The following is a 21,191-nucleotide window of genomic DNA, read 5'->3' on the forward strand; positions in this document are numbered from 1 at the left end:
GTAAAACAAGTTAATATTTGAGCCATACGGCAACTCTAAATATTTTTAAATTTTATAGCCAACGAAAAAAAGTTTGGAGTCGAGCCATATGGCAACTCTGTGGATTTTTATTCAGTTGAGCTCAGAATCATGCTATGCGTAATATATGTATGTATGTCTAGCTATATTGCATGCAATTAACGTGCGCAATTAAATATTATATAATTTAATGTGCACAGATAAAACCCTTTTTCAAGTATTTCCTTTCTATTAGTTATAAATTCTGAACGGAAACTAGGTGCGCAAAAATGATGCATGTTAACGCAAAAATGAGCATGTTGCTCCTCTGCCAACTAGAAATGGGCAAAATTCCTCTCGTTGAAAGTGATTGTTTTATTTCTTATTATAATTTTATTATATTACTATTCGCGCAGTTGTGACTAACCTGATTTCGTATTGGAATTGTTCCTGTGCCATTTTGTAAACAGCATACCAGCCTTAACTTAGGCAACAGCAATCGATAGTGCTATCGAATATGTTATCGGATATGTTATCGCTTGTTAACAGTTGGCTAACATATTTTTAATAACAAAAAAGGTTAAGATCTGTTAGTCGAAAAAAATCTTTGAACGCAACGTACACGCTTCGCTTGTGCAAACGGTAGGGCGGATAAGTGTTGCGCGAGTTTAATGGTTTTTTCGCTGCACAAAAACCATTTTCCCATGCAGTTTTAACATATTTTTATAAATTTTAACAAATCGACGCAATTTCAACGTAAAGAAATGCAGTTCATGTGATATGTCTGAGCAGTGGAAAGAGCACGCGAAGAGTCACGCGTGTGTGTGTTAAAATTGTTGAAGGCAAAACCGAAAATCCAAAAACGAATACGAATTCAACGACGAGGCAAAGTCAAAAACGAAGCAAAGTGCAAAACGGGCATTACAAAAAAAAAAATAAAAATAAAAAATTAGCACTTGGAAATGAACAAAAGGAAGCATGAGACGAGCAAATTTCATATTATACAAAAAGTGTAAAATTCGTTAAAAGTGTATTTAAAATGCCCAAAAAGTGAAAATCCAACAACAACAAACGCGAACGCGAATGCAACAGTAGTTGAACACACACACACACACACACGCATACTCATACTCATACTTGTGTTGGTCGGACTCAGTGTGGCCAAGCAGCAAGCAGAACGAATATATCGTTGTATTGTAGTCACCTCTCACTTGCATATTTCTTCTTTTGTTTTGTTCGGTTTTTGTCGTACGCGCCTTACGTTTATGTTATTGTTGTTGTGTTGTGTGTGAGACGCGCGCGTTGGGCAAGGACGACGACGCCATCTATTGGAGCCAACAAATCATTTGACAGTGCTGATCATTTTGTTTTACACAAAGGAGGGGGGCCGAGGAAGGTGGCTGAGCTGTTAACAGCGTGTCAACAGCTGTAAAGCTGACGTTGACGGCTGCCGCTAAACAACCATGGATACATTTCGCAAGTGGCTCAATAAACCCAAGGTGCGTATGCGAACAAACGGTAAACAACAAAACAACAATGCATTGATAACCTCATTTGCATTTGTGTGCACTCACACACAGACACCCACACACACACACACGCAGTATAATAGTTCCGTCTTATCAACTAAATATATATATTGTATATGTACAAAGAAAATAACACAATGGAGCAGCAGACCTGTAATTAATTAAAAGCAATAGCGCAAATGGTGTCAGACAAAAGCAAGCAGCGCTGCAGCGAATGTTTCTTTGCTAACATTGTGACGTCATCGCTGCGTTGCTTTGGCCCTGGCGTATGTATACATATGTGCGTGTGTGTGTAAGTGCTGCTCTATCCTTCTCTCGCTCTCTCATGCACGACCAGCTGCGTTTTAACCGCATTTTCTTTTTTGTTTTCCTCATTCGTAGTAATTGCTGGCAGTGGGGTTTGCATGATTAATTCGCTGACGTTGCCAGCACTTGGAAAAAAAGCTAACACATATAAACAATAACAGCTACCAAGCACACATAAACACATGTCAGTTGCATTAACATAGTGGAAATGCACTATTCAAATTGGCAAAATGTGCGGAACACAATACTTAATAATGCCAGTGTTGACAAAATTAGTTTTTCCAAGTATTAATTATGGGGAATTTATTAGTTTTGTTATCGATGTTATCGAAATTTATAGTAGGTTTCTTTCCACAAACCCATAGCTTTTATTTAGCTATAGCTTAGTAAAACTTGGCAACACTATATACAATTTAAAAAAAAAAAGCGAAAAAACCACAAAAGCAGCAGGCGCCAGTCTCTGTTCGTGTTGTAAATTACGAGCTGTTCTTGATTTTAATAAAGGCGTGAATGTCTGTAAAAACATGTATATGTATATATATATATATATATATATATATATATATGAGTGTGTGTGTACATATGTATATGTGCACATGGTTATGTAGGTAATACGTTTGTAATTGTGTGAGACGACTTTGAAAATGGCAGCTTTAGATGGGAAATTTTTTATTTTACTTTTTTTTTTTGCAAAACAGCTTGTTTTAATGGAATGGAAAATGTTGTAATATATGTTTCCATAAAGACAAGTGCGATTATCATGAATTCATTTAACCTTAATTATGTATCCATATATCAATATATTGTATACATTCAAGCAATACATGATTTAAGATTGAAGTATTCGTATTTTTAGCCAGCATATCACTCACTCGAAATAATTCATTGAAATCTAAATTTAAACAAGCACAACAAATCGAATAACGCTCCCAATTGTTGTTCCTGTTGTTGTCTGGAACTGTCAAGAGGAGAGTCCCGTTAAGTTCTTGTTCTTGGGGCGATTCCCAAAATAAATCTATCCCAATTTAATTTAAGTGCTGCTGGGGAGAGAAATTTGGCTTAGATGCTGCTGGGTATCACCCGTCAATCCATCAATCTGATTGACGTTTTGATTGGCCCTCTGCTCATTTTGTGTGTATATCGGAATACATTGCAAGCGACGGAATAAAAATGAAATTAGGAACAACGATTTACTACACACACAAAACAAAAATCCATTAACAAAACGGATCGGTTTTGAGCTTGACCCTTAACCTCTCTCCGCTCTCAACTAAAGGTCAGTGGCGATCGATAGTTGGCGGATCAACAAATAATATCACGATACGTACTTAAAACTGGCTTATGTGACTGATTGACTGACTGAACGAATAATTGATGAATAAGCTTAATATCAAGGGAAATGGAAAATGGGCGAAAAAATAATGTGTGTTTAATGCTAGTTAAAAATGTATTCAGGACGTGTTAAGCGTTATAAACAAATTCAACGAAACGACTGGAAAATAGTTCTTAATTTTCTAGTCACAATCTCGGATAATATTGAATATCAGAATAAATAGAAATGATGACAACTGACTGAATCAACTAAAAATTATAAGTATAGTAAAGCATCAACATCAAATTAAACGATCTGAGGAAATGGCAAATGCAATTATATTAACCACATATTGTACTTATTACCTAACGACATCATTTGGTATTACCCCCTCCTCAATCTGGGCATTACTGTGAACAAAGTCCAAGTACATATATGGCTCAATCGATTTGGGCACTTCCCCAATAAAGGCGTTTTTTTGTTTTTGTATATAGGCAATTTTTAATTTGCGTTTAATTGAAAATTTCTACGCTCGATGCACTGTAATAAATGCATTAAATTTTATACATAAGGCGCTGTTAATGTGCAGACATAGGAACGAGCATACTTATATATATATATATATATATGTATATATATGCATATATATATATATATATATATATATATATATATATATATATATATATATCTGTGTATCTGTGAATCTGTGAAATGTATGAAATGCTTTTCCTTCTTGTTGGTTTTTGCACAGCTAAAATTAATAACGAAATCAAGCCAAGCTGCTTTGGAGTTTAGTTGCTTCACTTTTTCCGGTTGCTTCGTTCGTTCGTTCGATCGTTGGTTAGTGTTGTGCAGTTTGTGCAATTTCTTTTCTTTGTTGTGTGTCCATTAACACACTTCTTTGTCTGACTGCCGCTTGCTCGCAAACCTCATAAATAACGTTACGCTTACAATAACAGCAAAAACAAAGTAAAAATAAGAAGAGTCGTCGTCGCCGACAGAAGCAGCAGCAGCAGCAAGTGAATGAAATAGAAAATGTGCATCGTGTCTGCCTCTGCTTCTTCTTCTCTTTATTTATTTCATTGACTGACTGACTGCACACATCACGTGTGTGTAATCCGCCAGTTGCTTCCTGGAGAGCTTCAGCATTGTTTGTGTGTTTGCCTTGCGGCAATTTTCTTTTGTTTTCGCCTGTCTGGTCTGGGCCCTAATGAATCAAGGCAGGTGTGGACAAAGTTTTATATGCATACATTTTCTTTGTATATTGGTGCATGGCACAAGAGTTACCAGATTTATTATTGCTTGCCGCAGAAATCTAACTCATAATTAAACAATATGGCAACGCTCTATCCAAAACAGAAAAAGAACAACAATAGGACAACGAAATTCAGTCATGGCATGCAATTTACTGCGACAAACTTGGAAATTTACATAAAAACAGCGAGAATAAGAAAGATGGAGAGAGAGAGAGAGAGAGAGAGAGAGAGAGATGCAGTAAAAGCGTAGCGAATCTGCATAATCAGTTAAAACAATGCAAGTCCATTTGGCAAGCAAGTAAACCCGAAATAGTGTATAAAAGGGGGAGGATCAAATATATGTATATATGTATGTGCATAAATCTAAAAGCTTACACAACACTGAAAGCAGTTTAAGCAATATTAGAAATCAACGCTTAAAGCTATTTGTATTTTCCGCATGTGTTTATATGTAAATTGTATGTGTGGGTGTATGTGTGTGTGTGTGTGTGTGTGTGTATGTGTATGTATGCGTGTGCGCTTATTAAACACACGTGGCTGCTTCTATTTGTTTGTTTATTTGCAAATTTCGCTATGTACCTTTGGCAAGTGTTGATTCTGAATCTTCCGTATAAATATATATACATATATGTGTATATAGATATATATGTGCCAACTCACGCACCTCAGAGATACCAGCGTCATACCTGTTGTTAGACAGAAAATTATGAAACACGGAATACTGCGAATCTTAAATAAGCACAATTCGCAATTATTTGTGCCTGATTTCATTAAGTGTGATATATGTGTTTATGTTTGTATATAGATACATCTACGACTATTTTAATGATATTTGCATTGTTCTTGGGAGTTTTGCGTGTCTGAACAAACAATTGTGCGTCATTAACTTGTTTGAAGTTGGCATTGAATTGCTTTATTGCCTGTCAGCTAAAAGAAAAAGATAAAAAAAAAAACACCCATCAACTCATTAAAAGTGAAATCTTTGCACATACTCTAACCACATTTGTTGTTGCAGGGTATGGTGAGTTTGCCAGACTGGCTGACTATTGGCAATGCTATAAAACATATATCTAAAATTTAACGTTTGAACAGAGTAATTGAAATGTAAATTTTCAGCAACTAACTCTACTTTTGAGGCAGCGTATTTATTTGTCTGCTTATCTTTTTTCTGGTTTTGCTTTAATAATCAAAAAAAATGTATTTAATGTCAGTGTTTCTTTTTATACAACTTTTGAACAATTACAATTCCATTTTTTGGCTGTATTCGGAGTCGGAGTGTGTTGCAAGGGTAAAACACTTAAAGTTCGCACCACGAGCACAAACCGTCCATTAACACAGTAAACTCTGACTGCCTCGATTATAAGGTTGTGTTGTATAAGGAAAAATCATGAGCAGGCAAAATGGCAAACAACCATTTTAACAATTACAATAAGAAACTAAAAAAAGAAAAAAATGAGGGGGGAAACCATTTAACAGTCATTTTTGACATCAATGTTTGGCCTAAAGAAAGCTGCACAAGAAACAGATAGGTTGGCCGAGATTAGGGCTTGGAGGGGTGGTGTTGAGGTCGAACCCGTCTGCATGACACTCGCAAAATGCGGCGCGGCAGCTTTTCAAAATATGTATATATATTTCGTAACGCTTTCTTAACCCTAAGAAAGAAAGAAACAGCTACAAAAAAAAAAAACACCGCCTCAATGACCATCTTGTGCCGAGGAAGTAAACAGCATACAAATAAACTGAAAACTGAAGTGAAATGAAATGAAATACCCAACACCAGTGGCAAAGTACAGTTGCTAATTGTAAGCTTAATATGGGTAATTGTAATACCATGACTACTCTAATTACACACACAAACACACACATACAAAATGCATATTTATGCCAGACGATAATACTGAATAACAACAACAAAAGTGTTACTCTATTTATGGGAGGGCTCACTATCAGAGCATTTGATAAACATAAGCTATAAGTTAATAATGCGTTCTTAGATTTGTAGTTTCTAGTTTTCGAGCGTTCACTGTACTTAAATTGTTTTGCCATTTCTCATTACTCAGTTATTTGCTTGTTGTTTCCTCTATTGTTTCCTCAAATTATAAATGTTTACACATACTAATATTGTCCCATGTTATATATATGCTTTAGTTGTGCCTCTTCAACAAATAAGTTTTTCATATTAGTAGCGATATGTGAATATTTCACTAGTAATTGGAAAAGCTACGCTCCTTCGTAGTTTTTCGTTTTACTATTGCTATTGCTACGAACTTTCACAGAGCCAATAGCATAAACTGTTCTGCTCTGTCTTTTGCAAGAGCAATAGGCGTAACAAGAGTAAAAAAATGCCCATAAGGAATGTCATTAAAAACGACCTAACGGAATAGCAGCAGCAGTGGAGCAAAAGAGCAAAATAAATATACGATTACTATAGAGCAGGAGCACATACTGTATAGTTCGACCGATAGGCTCTCGCTCCGTTTTTGGTCTGTTCTGCTATTGCTACCAATACGGAGAGCACAATGACATTTTGTTTTGCTCTACCTACGACTATTGCTTTTGAAAACGGCAGAGGAACAATCTGCAATTGCTCTGTTTAAATTTGTATCAGTAGCAATAGCAGAGTATTATTTGTATTCCTCTTGCTTCGACGCCATCTCTCACAGTGCAACTGCAAATACTTTATGAATGAGTTCGATGCGTATACGCACCGTTAACCGTAGCAGAGATCACAGCAACAATCTCTGTGTGTGAGTGTGTGTGTGAGTGTTATTTGTGTCGTCAAGTGAATGGCGGACGCGGCCTGTTGCGCGTGCCCCCAACAGCAGCAGCAGCAACAGCAGTCGCAACAGCTACAGCCAACAACAAAAACAACCTGTTCTCCATTGGCTCATAAAATTTGGGCCATATTGACATGTGCCACTGTTGCTGTTAACAACTTTTGCTTTGCGCTCGTCGTCATCTTTGTTGTGGCCCCATTTTGGTTTGCTTCTAGCACTGGCCACAGAAAACGCTGTATTACGACACATAAATAAATAGATGAATAGCTTAGCTGGAAAATCCACGTTTCTCATTTGAATCACAACACATACTGTGTGCACTTGAATATCGTTTAAAGTAATTCTCGCTATTAAGATGATTATCGCAAATGATTTGCACGTGATGTTTTTCGCTAGAAATTTATGCGCATTTTTGCTTAACCATTTTATTTGTTGTTAATACTTATATGTACGATTCAATTACTACCATTTCGAAGGAGGGTACTATAATTTTGTCATGGAATGTGAAACAGTAAAATATATAGAAATATACCCAATTGAACATTGTAATAGTAATCGACACTCTCTGAGCCAAATAAGCTGGAGAAAATTGTCGAAATTTTTCAGCATGAGTGGAACATTTTTATGCATAAAAATATCTTGAGATATTTGAGTTTTATTAGGATATTTTATTTTCATCATGCCGTAAATAAGAGCCTCCAGCTTATGGTTTTTTTTCTAATTTTTTTATGGACGAATATCGTTGAGGGTTTTTGAGAAACCGCAGCAAAACATTGGAAACTATGAGACTAAAAAACTCAATTTGTTAAAAACATACACCCTCAAATATATAACTATGTATGTGTGTGTGTGTCTGCTTTGTGCCCTTTGTGACGCATGCGGCAAAACAAGCACTAAAATCAAGTGATAATACACACACGCCCTGGAGCGTGTAGTAGAGTGGGGTGGCATTTGAGAATTGATTACATGAGTAAGTAAATAAAAGCAACGCAACGCGCCAACTTGAACACCAGAAAATGTTGTGTATTATGGAACATATATATATATATATATATATATATATATATACACTCTATGCCATACATATAAATTAACAGAGTGTGAATGTTGTTTAATCTATTATAGAGGAGACCGCATATGTAATTTATGAGCGAACGATTGACGGGTGAAAACATTGACTCAAAGTTTTGACTGTTAATTGGCTTGGCACTTTTCAATTCCATTTGGTTGGCATTGTTCACATAAATCTCATACGATAATGTAAGGTATGAAAGTTGTTTCGTAAATTGGAGATTGTTAACTTATTGTTAAATAATGATTTCATGACATTTTTACTAGTTAATGCAACTATTGCAACAACAACGTGCTTGAACAAAACAAAACAAAAATGTATACAATAAAATAAATATAAAAAAAATAATATAAATAAATATGTTTAAAATGTTTTAAACGATCTGGCAACACGAAATTATTTGACGCACGAGCGTTAAGTTGGCTGCGCTTGCAATCAATATCGAATACTGTTCTGGAATAATATAAAATATATAGTGTGTGCCATAAACTTTTGATGTTGCCGTAGTGCGGTTGTCATTTAGGTTTATGGCTTATCAGCAAATGTTATCACAACGTGTTACGCTCAGACAGCTGTTGGTGGTGTCTACTTAGTTGTGGATCTGATTAGAAGCGTCAGAAAACACGGACTGCAATCGATGTTACAATTTAATATGTGCACATATGACACATTAACTCACACCTCCTCATAATCACATCCCCCTTGAACCGCTTGCAGGTGTTTGTTTTGTTACGACAATCAACAATGTGTCAATTATTACGCTTTCGAGTTTGGCGTTGACAGCTACATTTTCTAAAAGACTCAAATATAAATTTATACATGTATATATATATATATATATATATATATATATTTATGCACATATATAACATATACCTATAGCCAAACAGACCGCTGACCGACGCGTGCAATGGGAAAAAAGTAAAAGCGGTGAAATTTTCCCATTCACATCGAATCGATCTCGTCGCATCGTCGTCTGCATTGCGAGTAGTGCAATGCACTGGCTGGCCAGACGCCAATCTCCTACTTTCGAATGTGCAACTGCAGCAGCCTCAGCAGCAGCAGGAGACAACTTTGGAGGGGCACTCTCATATTACCTAATCATCATCCAGCTGTGCTTAGGCGGCGCTAGTTGAGCCCTAGTGCTCGTTTGCTGCTTATCAATAGCTTAAGGCAGCGTCTGTTGCATAATGCCACGCGAACTGCGCCCCAGCATATCAATGAGATGCGAAAGCCGACTGCTCAACTCTATCAGAAACAGTGACCAAGAGAGGGGTAGTTGAAACAGGCGCGTGTTTTGCGCTGCTGCGGAATAAAACACATGACTACGCCCCCTTGGCATGTTCACCTTACACAGAAAGAAATTCTTATGAAATTTGCGTATTTAAAAGGTAGCATAAAAGAAGAACGTATTTTGTATGTAATGCGATTTGATGATTTTGGGTTCCGTTTCCGGTTCTGTTTCGTAAAGCATAAATATTCCGGTAAGAATGGATTTATACATTCTTCAGTAGCATAAACAAGACCGATCTAATGATGTCGGTCTGTCTGTCCGTCTGTATGAACAAATGGGTCGAAGTGCTAAGAGCTTCAAATTTGGCATCAGAGCAGGTAGTTAGGCTTTAAAAAATATTAACTATAGGTTCTGATTCCGATTCGGATTCTGAATTTCAATCGGTAAACAAGAAGTCCAGATTTCGGTTCCAATTCCGGTTTGACACACAAAAGCGAGTATATACTATAAAATCATTTATAGATTTGACCTTCTGATTTCTTTCTGTGTACTGGCTGGCTGCTTAGCTGGCCAGCTGAGAATGACTGCTTATTCAATTAGCGACGCGTCACTTCCGAGAGCGCGGACAACGCTTATCGAATGATTAAACGCTTGTCGTCTGCCCGGCGTATCTTGCACTCTAACCTCAGCGCTGTACGTGGGGGTAAACAAAAACAAACAAAAAAAAAATCAAACAAAAACATAAAAAGAAAAGGAAACAAGTAAACAAACGACAGAAATACCGAAAAGACAGAAAAAAGTGAAAGCGATTGCGGTTTATCGTCTTTGTCATCATCAATGGGCAACACAACACCAGTGGCGCCCATAGCCAATAATAATAATAATAATAAACGAGTGCTTTTATAAAAATACATCCATAATACATCCGTGGGTCGACCCGGGAACGAACTTGTTTGCTGGTTTTGGGTTTTAACCCGGTTTCGCTTTTCTCGCGGGATTGCAAAAGTATCTTATTTAGCTTCGATGGGAAGAGCCAGCCGCATCTCTGAAAGTAGGTTGCAATACTGCGTATGGGAAGGTCACATTACGGGTTTTTTGTTTTTGTTTTTGTTTTTGGTTGCTGCTGGTAAAACAATACACTCTTGTGTTGGGCTAGAAATACCCAACGTAAATCTAATAGCAGGCAACGAAGAAAGCTCCTCCCTTCGCTTATGCACTTAAGCATGGGTATTTGTGAAGTTTCCGGTACGTGTGTTGTTCTTGGTACTCAAATCTGATAACTGATAATATATCGCAATTCCGAGAATTGAATTGATATCGAGAAAATTCCATAACTCTCTCGATAGTCAAGTAAGATGCCAACGAGTCAACGAGAAATTTCAAATTAAGCATTTTCTATTTATGGAATATATAGTGACATTTAAGACAATTCATTAGTACCCACTTAATCATGCACATGACTAGGATGTTTACTTATAACATTAATTTCTTCGTTTTCTCTGTTAATCACAAATTCTCATATATATTATCAGTAAATCACTCAATGTTTTAAAAATACCATTGCCTCTAATCAGATTGGATTAAAATAATTAAATCAAGTGATGTAAGGATGATGAACGGATGGGTTACGTCCAAATATATACATATGAGTCGTGCATGAATACGTAATCGGGTCAGCCTAGTCTCTATCGCCCTAAATGAGTTGCTTGCGGTTGTCTATCAGTCTATTATTAGGCAATTTGTTGGATTGGCTTTTGTTGTCGATGTTTGTTGTGGTTTTGTTAGTTTGTTGGCTTGTTGCCTCTTCCTCTGCTTACAGTTTGTTTGCTTTTCTCCCTCTCTCTCTCTCTCTCTCTCTCTCTTGTCCATTGTTGTTTGGAAACGTATGCAAATTTCAAGTTTTGTAAACAAATTGAATAAATTGTGATATAATAATAAGTTCAATTTAAACGCGGGCGTTGCCACTTCGTTCAAACTGCATACGAATGGAACCTGATCCAGTGTGAGGGTCCATTTCCGCTCTCAGCGACTTGCCGGAACCATTAATTTATGTTTGCAGAATATTAAGGAAATTATGATAATTTTGGCAGTTGAGTGTACTCTCGGCCATTGCATTCCCCTAATTACCCGGAAATTGAAAAAGTAACAAAAATTGTTTGTTTAAATTTTGAATATGAGTATCCGTTTGAATCATGCAATTTACCATATGTATATTTATATCTTACTTCTCAGTGTGTACTCTGCCACAATGTAAAATTATTTTCTTTCTTTTTGCTATCAGAATAACTGTGTGTAAAATGGCGACTTCATAAGTTGCTTTTAAAATTCAGGGCAAGATTTTGCTTTGTGTTAATCTTATACGAGCACAATAGCTTTCAGTGTGTTATACTGTCGATTCATTTTCTATACATATGTTTGCATACATACATTATCAATTATAAGTGTAATTAATGTGACCATGACTCACTTTTGAGCGCCTCATTAAATTGCGCAGATTCCCCTGTTAAAGTGTTTCCCAATTAGCTGCACCAATTCACAATCTTTTTACAAGCAATTCGAATTCGTGCATTGCCTGAAAAGAAAAAAGAAGTGAAAATAAATATTTAATTATACATTTATATTTAATGCAATTTAGCGTATTTTGCGTGACATTTAATATGTTTAATTTTGATTGTAAAACTAATTAAATTGCTGGGAAGTCCACATTAAATCGCGATATATGCAAAAGCAATAACTATGTTATGGCGGCCTTTCTATATACTATAAAATGTTGAAAAGTTGTGTGACTATTGCTGATAACTAAGAATGCTATTTGTGCCTATCAATTAATTCAAAATAAATAAATTCTGATTTTATTAGTAAAAGGAAAAAATCAAATAAATGTTCAGGAATAATCTATAAGTACTATTGCATTTATTCTCCAAAATCCATATGTCCGTTTTTATTCTTTATTTATTCTTTTGTTCAGTTACACTATTCAACAATAGGGATTATTTTTATAATAGGCATTCCCAATTCTTTGGAATTGAATCAATTCCTATTTAATTAACGCATGTGCCAATTTGATTTCTACTTCCTAAGTTGGAATTGTGCTTCAACTTTTAATTTTACCTGTGCTTTATATTTGCGTCGCATTTTATTTGCTGTTAGCATTTGTATATATATTTTTTATACTAGTAACACTTATATAGGTAAAGCCTCAAAATTATCTTGTTTTGCTTATGTGGCCATTTCATGTGAGGTGTTTACTAAACTCGACGCTCTTTGTTTTGCTCGAATGTCGATTATAGTGGCATAGCGATGTTTGTCAATATATATATATACATATATATAGTACAATTGCTGATAACTAAAACCAATTGTCATGAACTTGTAGGCCAGACTGAAAGGAACAGCTGTTAGTGTTCTGATCATTTTCTCACCGTTTGTTAGTCTATTCAATTTGACACTTCACTTGGAAATCAATTGTTCAGTAATTAAATTCAATTGAAATATCATTAAATGTATTCAAATGTCAAACACCTCCCCCCGCCAATTAACTGAGTGCGTCAGGTGCCGGACAGGGAAGAAGAAAACGTTTCAGTCTTCTGTTATACAATCGTATATATATATATATATATATATATATATATATACTCTCAAGCAGGTCATGTTGTAGGGTCAACATTGGGTCTCCACCTCATTCTGAATATTGCTCGCATTTCGCGCTGTGTTTAATCAAGGCACGCTTTCATTTGCTTATTTTTCGTCTTCTATTTTATATATTTTTTCCAATTGATGGTCTGATTGAGTGCTAGAAACGGGACGACCTCATGTCGCATATATTCAATGTCAAGTGCTTCCACAGATGAGTGTGCTAGCAGGATAGAGATGGGGTAATTGCAGCCGATGTGGCGCCACTTTATGAGAGTGGTCGGTCTTCATGCAACCACCTCGATTTCCATCTGCATCTATTTTTGGCCAACCTTCGTCGTCGTCGTCGAGTAGTAAAGCACCCAGTGCTCATCCTCATCCTCGTCCTCGTTCTGGGTAACTCAAGGACTGTGGCATTTGCCATACTGTTTGATGCCGCCTGTTGCTGTTGCGATTTGCTGTGGCAAGGTTATTTTTAGCTGCTTTCGTGACGTCAGGCGCTATGTCCTTAAAACCTGCTGCTGCTACTGCTGCTGTTGCTGCTAGTAATTTATTGACTAACGTTTTGGCATTCAACATTTTTTTCTAATTTCACCTTGAAATTGCAAGCATAGCCGGAGTCGCCTCGCTGCCGCAACCCACACAAAACACCTGTCTGTCTGCTACATTTTTTCAGTATATGAAAAAATGAGAGTTTTAGCTGTACTTGTGTGTGTGTGTGTGTGAGTGTGTTTTTGTGTGTGCTATCAGCGATATTCGATGCGATTACTCACATTAATTTATTATTTCGTTGCTGCGATAACCAAAAATGAACAATTAAAATAATAATTCAAATGCCACATAAAAAGTAATTGCGAGAAACAAATCAGTAATCGCTTATATGCGTGATATATACAAAATATATAAACTTATATGCTTTTAAGGAATTTCGATACCATAATTTAATTATTAATTAATTTAATTTGCACGCAAAAACAACACATAAAGTTCTTGCAGCTAAAATGAACTTGAAGCAGTGCGAAGAAAGGTCATTTTATTTATTGAAATGTCTACGAAGTTCTTTGTACGATTCATTTGAGTAGAATTAGCAATGACAAATCAACTGCTGCCAAATGTAAAACAACAAACTCGGTGAAACTTTTACTTGGTTTGCCCAAAGTTACTTAGAACCTGAAACCATTTGTTGCCAAACCCAAATAGTTCATATACATGTAGGTGAAATGACTGCCTATCAAAAATGAACTCACTTCAGCGACCCACACATTCGTCATTTATAAGTGAAACGGCGTAATTTCATGAGTGACGCATTAATGAATAGTAATAAAAATAAAACTTAACCAAGAAAACAGAAGTTTATATAAGCCGAGGCATATATTTAAAAATGCTTGGCGAATTCCATATCGCGTCAACATTCATATATCTTCGTATTGAAATTGGTGTATAGATTCAATTATATACGATTATATATGTTTGTTACATTGAAATGCCATTGGCGCTGTAATAATTAGCTTTTGTATCCTTGACGGCGCCTTAGCCGGCCCTAACTACAATTAACTTGGCCGAAACGAACTTGGAATATTTAATTACATATTTGCTTTGCGACTGTCTGCTTTTACTTATAATTGAGATTTGTGGCACACGAATGTTCATTAAATCGAATGTAACTTAACATATAAATAACTTAACTATAATTATAGATTTTTTTTTAGTAGTTTTAGCCTGGTCTCATGGCCGGTCAATGACACCGGCCTCAGTGCATAATCGAAACGCGAGTAAACGCAAAAGAAGCTCGCTCGATCAACAAACGAAAGTCTTCAAACAGACATTTATTGATGTTTGGTTATTTGTTTGCTTGAGCCGAGTTTTTGTTAACTGTTTGTCAAGTCGCAAAAATGAAATTAAATAAGCCGCAATAAAACTGACGGCGCTAAGCAATAAATTGCCGATCAACTGCGACGACTTAATATAAGAGAAAGAGCGAGGGGGTAAGAAGAGAGCGAGGCGGGTGGCAGTCAGTCAGTCATTGAACTATTTACTCACGGCCTTGCATGTGTACCTTAGACATGGCCCAATAGAACGGCCAGCTTTGAGCTGCTGCCTGCCCCCGACACACACATGTATGTGTGTGTGTGTGTTTGTGTTTGCTGGTCGGAGTATTTTCGCTCATTGCACGTTTCAATGTTGTGTAAACAAATGGAAATGGAATTGCCACATGTTGTAGCAGGCAGGCAGCCAGCCAGCCAGCCAGCCAGCAACGTTGGCATTGAGCTTTGCGCTCGCCGCTTTCAACTGGCAACGAATTCGGTTTACTTGTGATTTCATACAAATCGCCTCACACTTTGCCAGCCATCGATTTACTTGTTGTGAATCATTCATTAAATGGAAAATCAACTGAAAACTTTGTCGCAATTAAGCTATATATCTCATTGTGAGTGTGTGTTTTCCCTAAATAATTTTGCTTGCAAAACTTTTTGGAATTACTCAAAGCGTTCGCGCTTAATCGCTGCTCTCGTCCGCTTTGCCCCCTGCCCCTTGCCAGTTGTCGCGGCTCTTTGCAGCGTGTCGAACTGCGCAGTTTGGAGTGGAGTCAACGGCAAAGCCAACGCATTTTGACGTGTTTGCCTTTATAATAAGCACATTTCGCACATTTCGTTTCCTTCCACCGCATTTAGCTTTTGGTTGTTGCCTTTTGGCCGCTTTTATTTTTTCATTTCATATTTAAACAACAGTTCACAAATGCAAAAGTAAAGCAAGCAAAAAAAAAAAAAAAACAAGTTCAGCTGCCCGTTAACTTGATATCTTGAACAAGAGAGCAAGATACGGAACGAAAGAGAGAGCGAGCGAGCGAGAAAGAGAGAGAGGGACCAGTGCCTCCTCTCTCACTCTCTCTCTCTCTCTCTGTTCGCTGGTTCGATCTTCAATGAAGCTTTTTATTTGCAACAAGTTGGCAGCTTCGTGCTGAACAAAATTTGCATACTTAATGTATTCCAAATAGCATTTTTTTTTGTTATTATTTTTAATTAATACACATGTTTTTAAATCAAAATAAATCTAGCAGTTGCAACTTGAAATGTTGCGCAGTTTTAATCAGCGAGCATTTGATTATATCTTTATTCATTAATATTTATATAAAACTATTTTTATGGAAAAGCGTAAAAATAATATTCCATTTTTATAACAATCGATAATAATTTCATTAAGTCAATAAATAGAATAGTTTGAAATACTTAAATACTTACAAAATTGTAATTTGAAAAATTAGTCATATCGAGCGTGCAGCAAGCGCTGCTTGGTTGGCTCATTACTCATCCGTGTTTACTTCCCACTTATTGCCACTGATTGCACGCGCTTGTGAAACAATTGCAGTGAGCAGCAGCTTCTGTTGCCTCACTTAACAATTGAAGCTAAAAACAGAAACTGCTGACAGCTGTTCACTCATTTGCGCATATGCATCATATCCTTGAGTTGTATCAAACTTTCTTACTAATTACATCCTTATTGTGGCATTAATTATTCTTGCAGGCTGATGACAAATCGCTGCTGGCACGCTTCTACCATGCCGATCGTTCGCTGACCGCCGTCGCCAGTGAGCTGGACAGCTTCGATGGACGCGCCGAGCCGGATCGTTGTACGCGTCTCGTCAGCAGACTGCGTCAAAATCAGGTAAGTTTGAAGCTGGGCAACTGAAAAGCTGATCAACGGAACTGATTTTGTTTTTTTTTTTTGGGGGGGGGGTGTGCAGGACAAAGTGCTGGCCATTACGAACATGATAATGGAGGAGCTGCTGGGCGAAGATCGTGATCCGCGCGCTTTTCGCGCCAAATTTCCCGAGGAGGTGCTGCAAGAGAATCTGGCCGGTCAGCTGTGGTTTGGCGCCGAGTGCCTCGCCGCCGGCTCATCGATCCTGAATCGCGAGTCGGAGAGCAAAGAGATGCGTCCACTGGCCCAGGCCGTTACCAAGAGTCTGGGTCATGTGCGTGTCCTGCTGCGCGATCAATGTCTGCGCAACAATGTGCCCAACAGCAAGACGCTGCACTTGGACTTCAACGACTCGAACACGGAGCAGCTGTACGAGAGCCTCAAGATATTCGATCATCTGTTCGCCGAATTCGAGCTGAGCTATGTGAGTGCCATGGTGCAGGTGAAGTCTCGACACGAGTACGAGATGCAGCAGTGGATTGGCGTCCTCTTCTCGGAGACGCTGCAGCGTTCCCTCAAGGTCGGTCTGCTCGATCAGGACATGGTGGACGCTTTCGATCCGGGTCTAATGTTCTCTATACCGCGATTGGCAATTGTTGCCGGGCTCGTCGTCTATGCGAAGGGGCCGCTGAACATGGACATGCCGGGCGATCAACTGTCGGAGATGTTCCGTCCATTTCGCACGATCCTCATCAAGATCAGGGATCTGTTGCGCAACCTAAGCAAACAGGAGCTGTATCAGCTGGAGAAACTCCTCTGCACCAATGAGGATATCAACACGAAGGTATTTTTGATCGACTTTTGTTTTGGTTTGCTTTACTCACTCTGTATTCCTGCAGGTGCCTTTGGGCTCCAGCAGCATTGAGGCGCCTAGTCCTGAGCACAACAATAGCAGCAGCACCACCAACACCAGTAACAACAACAATAACAATACTAACAATAACAACAGCAGCAGTGGCAGTGACTGCACTAATAATGATAAAACCGGCACAACAACAAACACACACAAGCCCGTAGAGCGTCTGGTGGATCACCGCAACAACAATACCACCAATAGCCAGCAGACAAGCAGCTGCAGTGTGAATGCAGCTGCAACCACACCGGCAACAAGCAGTCGCACTCGCACTCCTCCGTCCATATTGTCGCCATCGGCGGGCAGCACGCCGACAGCATCGCCAGCGCCATCGCCGACGCCGTCGCACTCAATTGCGTCCACGTCGTCGGCGGCGACAACTTCGACAAATTCGCCAGCCCATTGGAGCGATTATGACGATGATGATGAGGATGATGATGATGATGACGTGCATGCCGATGTGGAAGAGGATGAGGATGAGTCGGGCATTTTGGATAGCGATGAGCATGACTTAAATGATGACAGTGATAGCGAAGTGGATGAGTTCTTTGAGGCACAGCTAAAGGCTATTGTGGCAGCCGTCGATTGTGCACCTGGCTATCTAATACCGGATTGTGCCTCTGGCTATTTAATATCAAACACAAATCTGGGCAATCTGCTGCAGCCGCAACAGGTGCCACTCACGGACAACTTCGTGGCCAGCGAAGACGATGAGCTTGGCAATCCCACTGCAGTCGATCAGCAGCAGCAGCCACAACAACAACTAGAACACCATCAGCAACAGCTGCAGCAGCAACAACATACAGAAGATGAGCCCAGCACAAGCGCTGCTATGTTGGCCGCCAGACGCACTTTGCAGCGTCTCCGTTTGCCCAGCAGCAGCAGCGACAATGAGCCCAGCAGCAATAATCAGCAGATGACAATCAAATCACCCAGCGAGCAGACAACAACGCGCAGCAGCAGTAATCGCCATCGGCATCACAGTCACCATCATCATCATCATCATCACAGTCACCATCATCACCACCATCAGCCAACAGCAGCAGTAGCAGTAGCAGCAGCACAGGACGAGCAGCACAATAACAATCAACCTCACAGTCATAGTCACAGCAGCAGTCATCACCATCATCATAATCATCAGTCGCATTCGCATCCACATCGTGCAAATCGCAGCACTCGCAAGCGCTGCAGCCAGGAGCACTGCGAGACCATCACAACAACAAAAACAACATCCGGAGGAGAGCAACAGACGGAAGACAGCTTGGATTCGAGCACCGCCTCCTCACTCTCCGATGATGTCTCGCTGGCCATGCGGAACACCACGGCGCGTCTCAAGTTTAAGTGAGCATCACATTGGCAAACAGTTGCAGAAATAATAATAATAATAATAGCACCACTACATAATGGAATTATTTTCAATATATTTATAAATTTCATTTGAAGCAAAAAGTGCCAAAAAGTAACGAAAAATAATAGAAATCATTATGTTTCGCCGATTTTCATTTATTTAATGTTTCAATCAATTTTTTATGTTATGTTTTTTATGTTTTATGTTTTTCTTTCTCGATTTATTTTTTTGGCAAGAGTGTTCCACTTCTAAAACCGTATTCAGAAATTTAAAAGACTTGAAAATATGTCTTGTGAGAGTGGTGCTATTTTTTTCACTGACAAATTCACACGAATCTGTGGAAAAATCAATCAATATATCAATCTGAACCAATCTTAATTAGCATTATTTTTGTTTCATTACTACAGGAGTACTGAGAATCTGCTGCATCGTCTGTTCGTTTGCATTGCTGGCGTCGCCGATCAACTGCAGACAAATTTTGCCTCTGATCTGCGCCAGATATTGCGCAGTGTGTTCCTTATGAACATGTCCTCGGCCCAGGAGGACATCGACATACCCGAAAAGACAAAGGAATCGGAACTATTCGAGTTTCGCGCCTCGGAAAACGATGTGATACAAGAGAGTGCCGGCTCCAATCAAAGCATTTATTCCGCCGAGGAGGTCAATCCCGAGCTGGACAATGTGTTCAACACCAATACGGGCACCAACGGAGCACGTCACTCTGCTGGCGCAACAATGCAGCGCAACAATACCATTGATCTGGCGACGGTGCAAAGCAGCAACAGTGGCAACAGTAGCTCCTCCAACAGCAGCAGCAGCTCCTCTGCGGCACGCAGCCATGTGGCGCGTAGTCGTAGTTTGGGCGATCACGATCAGGCTTCGACCAGCAGCTCGCAGCAGCAACAGCGAGAGCTGCAATTGCAGTTGCAGCAACAGCAGCAGCAGCAGGCGCAGATGCAGCAACAATTGCAGCGTCACCGCAACAATTCCGTTGGCAGCAATTCACCATCGAGCGCCTCATCGACTAGTTCCAACTCGGAGCACAATTCACCGGTGAGCACGCGCAGTGGCAGTCGTCGCCGTTTGCCTAGCAACACAACCACCACACTGTCGACGTCCATTGGCACAGCAGCAACGACACCAACGGGAGCAACAACAACTGGAGTAACAACAACAACAACAATGTCACCACCTGCCTGGATACCCGATGGCAAGGCGCCACGTTGCATGTCCTGCCAGACACCGTTCACAGTGGTACGGCGACGTCATCACTGCCGCAACTGTGGCGGCGTCTTCTGTGGCGTCTGCTCCAATGCCTCGGCACCGCTACCCAAATACGGCCTAACCAAAGCGGTGCGCGTCTGTCGCGAATGCTTCATGCGCGAAGTGCGTCAGAGCCACAGTCATGGTCAGAGTCAGAGTCAGATTCATAGCCCCACACAGCAGGCAGGCGGTAGGCCGCAGGCAGCAAGCGCCTCTTAGGATTGGCCGCTGGCGCTGGCTGGCAGGCGCAGAGCAGTGAGACCAAAAACGTGCCCAACCGTTGACCAAATCCAAATGGATGGAAAACAAGAAAACTGTGAATCGCAATCGTTATTCAAAATTATTTTTTCAACATTTTTTTTAATGCGCAAACCAAACAAAAGATTTTTTAATTCCTCGACAAAACGGCACAGTTCTCCCAAATGCAGCAATTATCAATCGATTCGCTTACACATGAAAATGATCCCTTTTCGAAATTAAATCTTATTCACTTAAAAACACAAACTGACCAACTCTGAGTGTCGTATCAAAACTGTACAATAAAATACTTTGACTTCGATCTATGTATGTATTATATACGCAACTGTTCATCTAGCTATATACCATTCACACGTGTAAACGTTAATTGTAATTGTAAAAATGCTTTCAGCTCATATCATGCATATACAAATACGTATATATCAATGCAACATATACTATATATAGTACTATATACATATGTATGCCTGCATTTCAATAGATCTTCTTTGGGTTTTATGGGGACAGAGGAGGGACTGCATTAGAAACATAAAAGTGGATCGTAGCTAATATTGTAAGCTTTTATGTTGCAATTGTCCTGTCATTTAGCAGCCAACTCGTTTAGGATCATAGAACATAGTGTATATATATTTTTGTAGCAAGTGCAGCAAA

At 39.1% G+C, this 21,191-nt stretch overlaps 1 protein-coding gene across 1 annotated transcript; it reads left to right on the forward strand.

Moving 5' to 3' along the window:
- The first annotated feature begins 594 nt into the window (after positions 1 to 594).
- On the forward strand, positions 595 to 20,887 carry LOC6563666 (lateral signaling target protein 2 homolog). The gene is made up of 5 exons (XM_001989716.2): positions 595 to 1,496; positions 16,642 to 16,782; positions 16,862 to 17,602; positions 17,658 to 19,012; positions 19,427 to 20,887. Exons 1-5 carry the CDS (start codon positions 1,461 to 1,463, stop codon positions 20,499 to 20,501), a joined length of 3,348 nt encoding a protein of 1,115 aa, XP_001989752.1. The 5' UTR covers positions 595 to 1,460; the 3' UTR covers positions 20,502 to 20,887.
- Positions 20,888 to 21,191: the final 304 nt, after the last annotated feature.

The sequence above is a fragment of the Drosophila grimshawi genome, unplaced genomic scaffold, assembly GCF_018153295.1.
Source record: "Drosophila grimshawi isolate 15287-2541.00 unplaced genomic scaffold, ASM1815329v1 contig_311, whole genome shotgun sequence".
Classification (NCBI taxonomy): Eukaryota; Metazoa; Arthropoda; class Insecta; order Diptera; family Drosophilidae; genus Drosophila; species Drosophila grimshawi.

Bases quoted from the DNA above. Each gene is read 5' to 3' on its own strand.
- LOC6563666 (XM_001989716.2), top strand. From the start codon at position 1,461: ATGGATACATTTCGCAAGTGGCTCAATAAACCCAAG. The intron at 16,783-16,861 runs GTAAGTTTGAAG...GGGGGTGTGCAG, and splicing joins GCAGACTGCGTCAAAATCAG to GACAAAGTGCTGGCCATTAC. The intron at 19,013-19,426 runs GTGAGCATCACA...TCATTACTACAG, and splicing joins ACGGCGCGTCTCAAGTTTAA to GAGTACTGAGAATCTGCTGC.